The sequence below is a fragment of the Emys orbicularis genome, chromosome 1 (assembly GCF_028017835.1).
Source record: "Emys orbicularis isolate rEmyOrb1 chromosome 1, rEmyOrb1.hap1, whole genome shotgun sequence".
In the NCBI taxonomy this organism is placed as follows: domain Eukaryota; kingdom Metazoa; phylum Chordata; order Testudines; family Emydidae; genus Emys; species Emys orbicularis.
The window spans coordinates 8647600-8655155 of record NC_088683.1 but is presented as its reverse complement, the minus strand read 5'-3'; the positions used below and the strand labels follow the sequence as shown (position 1 = coordinate 8655155).

Sequence of the window (7556 nt, the reverse complement as noted above, 5' to 3'; positions counted from 1 at the left end):
ATGGGAGCCTAACGCCCCCCACAATGTACGGCGGTGACAGGAGAGAGGCCATTGCTTCCCGGCGCCAGCACCTTCAGCCCATTGCCCTCGATTGCCCCTTCTGACCAGGCTGCCCCCCGAATGCTGGGGGGGGGGTGTTCTGTCTGAGCGGGGCAGCAGCCCGTCGAGAGACGTTCGGGCCCTGGCACATCGTGTGACCCGGCCCCACCCGCCTGAGGGGCGTTATTTACACAGACGTTTCAGGTCCCTGGGGCTTTGCCGTGGTGACGCGCCCCACCCCCACCCCGCTGCAGGGTGACGTCACCCCAGCGCGAGGCCGCCATGGCGCAGCCTGACACCGCCACATGACATCAGCATGACGTCACAAATACGGGTGACGTTGCGATGACATCACGGCGTGTGGCCTGCGGGCGGGGCTGTTGATGTTACCGGCAGCCCCAGCGTGACGCCCCCCGCGAAGGTTAAACTGGACACGGCGGTGGGCGGCAGGGGGTGAAGTAAACAAACTCTGGGAACGTTTTCGCTCGTCCCTTGGCCGCGTCCCGCCCCTCACTGAGCCAGGACGAGTCTCATTGGATGGGGGTGAGGCCGCACGCTCTCTGATTGGCGCGCGGCGGAGTCAGTCAGGCGGAGGCCGGGAGCGGGATCCCGGGAAGCCAGGGTGGTAACGCGAGCAGGATTTCGGAGTCGGGAAGCCGAGCGGCCCCGGCAGGCTCCGAACGCCGGCGGGACCAGAGTGAGGCTGGTTCGGCTCGGGCGGGGCTCGGACACTCTGTCCGGGGGCGGGGCTAGGGCCTGGAATGGGAGGGGTCTGCACTGGGGGCAGGGATCGGGGTCTGCATTGGGGTGGGGGCAGGGATAGGGCCTGGAATGGGAGGGGTCTGTATTGGGGCAGGGATTGGGGTGGAGGGGTCTGCATTGGGGGCAGGGATCGGGGTCTGCATTGGGGTGGGGGCAGGGATAGGGCCTGGAATGGGAGGGGTCTGTATTGGGGGCAGGGATCGGGGTCTGCATTGGGGTGGGGGCAGGGATAGGGCCTGGAATGGGAGGGGTCTGTATTGGGGCAGGGATTGGGGTGGAGGGGTCTGCATTGGGGGCAGGGATCGGGGTCTGCATTGGGGTGGGGGCAGGGATAGGGCCTGGAATGGGAGGGGTCTGTATTGGGGCAGGGATTGGGGTGGGGGGTAGGGATAGGGCCTGGAATGGGAGGGGTCTGCACTGGGGGCAGATACCAGGCTGGAGGGATCTGCATTGGGGGCAGGGATCGGGGTCTGCATTGGGGTGGGGGCAGGGATAGGGCCTGGAATGGGAGGGGTCTGTATTGGGGGCAGATACCAGGCTGGAGGGATCTGCATTGGGGGCAGGGATCGGGGTCTGCATTGGGGTGGGGGCAGGGATAGGGCCTGGAATGGGAGGGGTCTGTATTGGGGGCAGATACCAGGCTGGAGGGATCTGCATTGGGGGCAGGGATCGGGGTCTGCACTGGGGTGGGGGCAGGGATAGGTCCTGGAATGGGAGGGGTCTGCATTGGGGGCAGGGATCGGGGTGGAGGGGTCTGCATTGGGGGCAGGGATCGGGGTCTGTATTGGGGTGGGGGCAGGGATAGGGCCTGGAATGGGAGGGGTCTGTATTGGGGGCAGATATCAGGCTGGAGGGATCTGCATTGGGGGCAGGGATCGGGGTCTGCATTGGGGTGGGGGCAGGGATAGGGCCTGGAATGGGAGGGGTCTGTATTGGGGGCAGATACCAGGCTGGAGGGATCTGCATTGGGGACAGGGATCGGGGTCTGCACTGGGGTGGGGGCAGGGATAGGGCCTGGAATGGGAGGGGTCTGTATTGGGGCAGGGATTGGGGTGGAGGGGTCTGCATTGGGGGCAGGGATCGGGGTCTGCATTGGGGTGGGGGCAGGGATAGGGCCTGGAATGGGAGGGGTCTGCATTGGGGGCAGGGATCGGGGTCTGCATTGGGGTGGGGGCAGGGATAGGGCCTGGAATGGGAGGGGTCTGCACTGGGGGCAGAGATCAGGCTGGAGGGATCTGCATTGGGGGCAGGGATCGGGGTCTGCATTGGGGTGGGGGCAGGGATGGGGCCTGGAATGGGAGGGGTCTGCACTGGGGGCAGAGATCGGCGTCTGCATTGGGGTGGGGGCAGGGATAGGGCCTGGAATGGGAGGGGTTTATACTGGGGGAAGAGATCAGGGTGGAGGGGTCTGCATTGGGGGCAGGGATTGGGGTCTGCATTGAAGTGGGGGCAGGGATAGGGCCTGGGGATGGAGGGGTCTGTACTGGGGGCTGGGATGGAGTTGGAGGGGTCTACATTGAGGGCAGGGATAGTACCCAGGGGTGGGGTCTGCTTTGGGGACGGGGGGGCTGTAGGCATGTAGAATAGATAATGCTTATAGGAGCCTTGGTGCTGCATTGGAGAATTAATGTCCTGGATAGTGTTCCCAAGGTGGGGGGCTTGATTCAGTTTTTGTTTTTTTTTAAAGTATCAGGGTGGGAAGGGACCTCAGGAGGTCATCTAGTCCAACCCCCTGCTCAAAGCAGAACCAATCCCCAGACAGATTTTTGCCCCAGATCCCTAAATGGTCCCCTCGAGGATTGAGCTCAGAATCCTGGCTTTAGCAGGCCAATGCTCAAACCACTGAGCTGTGATAGCATGGGGATCTTTAAGATTTTCAACCATTAAAGCAAAAATGCTATAATTTGATTTTAAAATATAATAATTAAAATTGGTATTCCTGTTAATGAAGTATTTGCATTCCCTACTTTGACTTCTGTGTCCACTCTCCTTTTAAGAGAGAAACAATTTTTTTTTTAATTGGAATATTTTTCAAAAGCATCTGATCTTGAAGAGCAAATCATTTTCCCTTCCTTAGACGTTTGCTTCTGGTATGTTTTGGGGCGTGAAGTGTTGGTTGTACACCTCTACCCCGATATAACGCAGGTTCGCATACAAGGTGGTAAAGCTCTGACACGCTGCTCTGAGCAGTGTGTTAAGGGTGCTCGGGCCGAGGGGTTCGATAAGGGGCAGAGGGTCTCGGAGGCGGTCACGGGCTCCCCTCCCCCGGGCCTGGGGGGCAGGAGCTGTGGGGGGGCACTTTTGGGGGGCCCGCAGTCCCAGAGTGGCCCGGGGGATTAGCGGGGGGCCGGGAACAGCCCGCTCCGCTTTCCTCGCCCTGGCCCCAGCCGTGCCGCTCAGTGGAGGGGACTTGTGGGAAGGGATCCTCCCCGCACTCACTGGCGGCGGGAAGCGGAGCGCCGTGGCTGGGAGCTGGCGGAGTGGAGTGGGCTGGGGCTGGGCTGCTCTGCTTCCCGCCGCTGCTGGTGAGTGCCTGTCAGGGGGTGGGGAGGGCTGGATAAGGGTCGGAGCCAGGGCCGGCTCTAGGCACCAGCAAAACAAGCTGGTGCTTGGGGCGGCACATTTTTAGGGGCGGCATGGCCGGCGCCAGAATGCCGCCCCTAAAAATGTGGCCCGGCCGCCCTAGCTCACCTCCGCTGCTGCTGCCACGGCGCGCGAAACAGCTGATTCGCGCGCCGCTACTCGCCCTCCCTCCCAGGCTCTCAAACCTGGGAGGGAGGGGGAGACTCCAAGTGGCCGCGGCGCGGGCGCCGCTTCTCCCCCTCCCTCCCTCCTAGGCTTGAGAGCCTGGGGGGAGGAGGCAGGGCTGTGGATTTGGGGAAGGGGCGGAGTTGAGGCGGGGCCGGTGGTGGGGTAATTAAAGAACGGGGGAGGGGGGCAGCCAAAATTGTTTTTGCTTTGGGCGGCAAAAATCCTAGAGCCGGCCCTGGTCGGAGCAGTCAGGGGACAGGGGGGTTGGGTAGGGGGTGGGGTCCTGGGGGTGATTAGGGACGGGGGTCTCTGGAGGGGGCGGTCAGGGAACAAGGAACAGGGAGGGCCAAAGCAAGTTCGATATAATGCAGTCTCACTTATAACGCGGTGAGATTTTTTGTCTCCCGAGGTCCGCGTTATATCAGGGTAGAGGTGTATAAGGCATCAGAAACCCCAGGGGTCGTTGCTAAAGCTCTTAGTGGTGTGTAATAGCTCTGAGGCAGAGGAAGAAGTGAAGGAAAATGACTTGACCTTTTGATGCTAATGTAAACCAAAAGCACTTACTGGCTTCATAGATATCCTGGGTATGGTTTATGGGATGGGATCTCATTCTCTACCGTGTGATATAATAAAGAATTAAAAACTGAAGCCAAGTGATCAGTGTGGGATGGATGCTTTTAGTGCAGCTGGAAGCATTATTGCACATGGTCATTTTAGATCTTAACTCATAATTCTGTAACTGGAAGTTAGGTCATCTATCTTTGCCAGTCCCTGTTATCAAAATAGATGTGTTCTTGCAAATTTCTGTTTACAGTATAACATTTTAAAATTGCTCACAAGGTTTTCTAGTTTACTGCCAACAGTAAAGATAAGAGCTACACTGCAAATATATCTGAGTAGGGGGCCCAGTTACCAGTTTTCAGCTTTTGCGTGTAGATAGAAGTTTAACAGGCCTAATGTCCTGGATATATCCAAAGCTTTAGCCCATTTGTGCAACAGGCTTGAAGACTCATCTACATTACAGTTTTTTTCTGTTGTAACCAGATCCCTAGACTTGAGCCTGGTCTACACTGTAAACTTAGGTTGACCTATCTACGTTGCTCAGAGGTGTGGAAAATTCACAGCCTTGAGAAACGGAGTTAACCTAAGCCCAGGTGTGGATGCCACTAGGTTGATGGAAGAATTCTTCTGTTGATCTAGCTCAGTGGTCCCCAACGCGGTGCCCGCGGGCGCCATGGCACCCACCAGGGCATCTATGTGCGCCCGTGTACTGGCCAGCGGACAAGCATCGGTTGAAATGCCGCCGACAAGCAGCGTCATCCAGAGGCGTCGCCGCCGAAATGCCACTGATTTTCGGCGGTGATGCCTCTGGATGCTGCTGCTTGTCGGCGGCATTTCGGCGACGACGCCTATTGATGTGCCGCTTCTCGGTCACGGTCCGCGGTGACTCGTCGTCTGGCGCCTGCCAGACAAGAAAGGTTGGGGACCACTGATCTAGCTACTGCCTCTCCAGGGGGCAGATTTACTACAGCATTGGCAAAACTCCTTCTGTCGCTATAGCAGCTGTCTACAGTGGCGTAGCCATTTCATACCGGAGGATATCCCAAAGTCCTGTACAGTGATGAATTAGACACCAGGAGTGAAGTTATTGTGTAAACTTTATAATTTCCACATAGCTTTGAATGTTGCAAAGTGTCTTGATGATGATGTATTTTACTCTACAGTATATCTTCAAAGCTCTGTATAAATTTCTGCATAGGCTACTGAAAGAGAGTACGTTGGCTAAGATGTGGGGATCATCCCATAGGGCTTTTATAAATTAACTGATCCCTAATGAACTGATTGTCGCAGTCTACCAAAGGCACAGCATGTCACTTGAAAATAAACATAAACTTAATTAAATTAACAGCCGTGCAATTTTCTTTTCATGTTGGTGACAGTGAGAGCATTTAAACGAAAGCACCTTACAGCCAGTGACTGTGAAGCATTCAGCCAGAGCGGAGAAGGCTCATCTTCCCTGACACAGCCTTTCAGTCAAAGACGGGTGAGCGGAGATCTAAACAGGGGCCTCTACCCTACGTACAGAACCAAGAGACAGCAAGAAGGTACAGTGTTTCCAAACAGGTTAAGAGCTGAGAGCTGTTAATATTGCCTCTGTGCAACGGGTGGAATTTAACCCCAATTACTGTGAGCAGTTACTGAGGGAAGAGCAGTGGAGGAGGTGTCTAATTGAATGTCCACAATGAAAGAAGTTGATTGATCCATACTGTAATCACCCAGTATAAGTACAGTATAGTATATACTTAAGTATATACTTAAGTACAGTATAACTGTACTTAAGCAGTGGCCTAAGTAAGCAATGGCGAGCGACTTAGGAGAGAGCTACTTTTGGAGTCATGAATCCTTTCTCCTCCCAAGGAGGGCGAGTCCCACACCAGGGCTGCGTTAAGTCCTGGTTTACACCAACTCCAAATGTCTCCTGCCTTTCTCTTGCTTTGAAAAGTTGAGCTGCACTCAACAGCCTCATTAGACCAGCCTGCTTGCTGCAAATGGCAGCGCTAATAGAGATACACTGCAGCATCTGCAGTTATGGAGATACTCTTGGATATTCATTATTTAATATGCATTCTCATTTAGTTAGTTCTCTAATTGTTTGTTGGCTAATACTCTATAGCAGTGGTCTCCAAGCTTTTTTGATCGCGCACCCCTATCAGGAAAAAATGTTGAGCACGCATCCCCTGCTGCGCTGCAGGGACTCCCGCCCGAACTGCCGAAGCAAAAAAAAAAAAAAAAAGCCACCCGAACTGCCGAAGCGGCGGCGCTGCTACGGCGACGCTCCTCCTGCCGTGCACCCTGAAGGATCCTTTTGCGCACCCCACTTTGGAGACCACTGCTCTATAGCACCTTCCATTCAGGGATCTCAGTGCACTTCACAGCATTAACTAATGAATCCTCACAACCTTTCTGTGAATTAGGGAACTATTGTTCTATCCATTTTCCACACATGGGGTACACTTTTCAAAAGCGTCCAAGTCTCATTTTCAAAAGTGATTTAGGTACTTGGGAAACTGAGTAGTGGTTAAGTTGCTTTTGAAAGCGAGACTTAGATTCCTAAGTCACTTAAACATTTTTGGAAAGTCTGTGGCTGAGTCAGGACTAGAACTCAGGGCTCCTGATTCTCTGTTCTTAACTGCTGGATCATGCTTCATTTCCATTGTAGACTCTGAACACATGTCTTCAGCCAAGTCATTTTTGAAAAATTAGTAATTTTTGGATGCTTTACATTTTGGGTGCTCAGCTCAGGCCCTTTAAGGCGTGCCAACTTGGGCATGCAAAATCAGTAATTGCTTTTGAAAATCTTGGCCCCGTTTGTTTTTCCAACACTGCCTCTTGATTAAACATTAGGAAGCACAAAATAATGGCTGTGAGTTGCAGACTAGGAAGAGTATGGAACTTGTGTGGACCAGTAACGGTGTCTAATGTCAGCATAGGTACGCACTAATATCCACACCAAAAATAGGATTGCCTAGGTGAAGTGCACCTCTAGGGGTTTGGCTAGTGTGGGTTGCTGTATTAGTGAAAGGACGGGCTGCTGAGGGTCGAGTCCATCGTATACTTTCAGTTTCACTTCTGTGCTATAATCTTTTTGCAGTCAGGTCAATGGGTGGCTGGTAATTAGCTTTATTACTTTTTTTTTAAATGTTGATCTCTTTTCTTAAAATTTCAATAAGTATTTAAGGCCTGTTCCATTTAGGGTCAGGGTTCTCGAAACAAAATTTTGGTGGCCTCAGAGTGAGCCTACCGACTCTTGCTGGTGGCCGCTCTGACAATTTTTCCAAGCCGGAGCCCTGCCGCCTCAGGCTGAAGCCTGAAGTGGGACCCCCGGGGCTGGAGCCCGAGCCCCGCCACCCCCAAGAAGGAAGGTCAGGAACATCATCCGCCTGCGGAGCCCCAGGTTCCTCTGGTGCCGTGCACACCAGCGCCATGTTCTCCAGAGGCACTGC

At 54.4% G+C, this 7556-nt stretch overlaps 1 protein-coding gene across 1 annotated transcript in view; it reads left to right on the top strand.

Annotated features, from left to right (window-relative positions):
• Positions 1-636: 636 nt before the first annotated feature.
• Positions 637-7556, top strand: part of FBH1 (F-box DNA helicase 1) — a 41168-nt gene continuing 34248 nt past the window's right edge. Inside the window, exons 1-2 of the mRNA XM_065399092.1 lie at positions 637-736; positions 5493-5657. Coding sequence (XP_065255164.1) covers position 736; positions 5493-5657 — 166 coding nt within the window. The 5' untranslated portion in view covers positions 637-735. The remainder of the gene's footprint in view (positions 737-5492; positions 5658-7556) is intronic.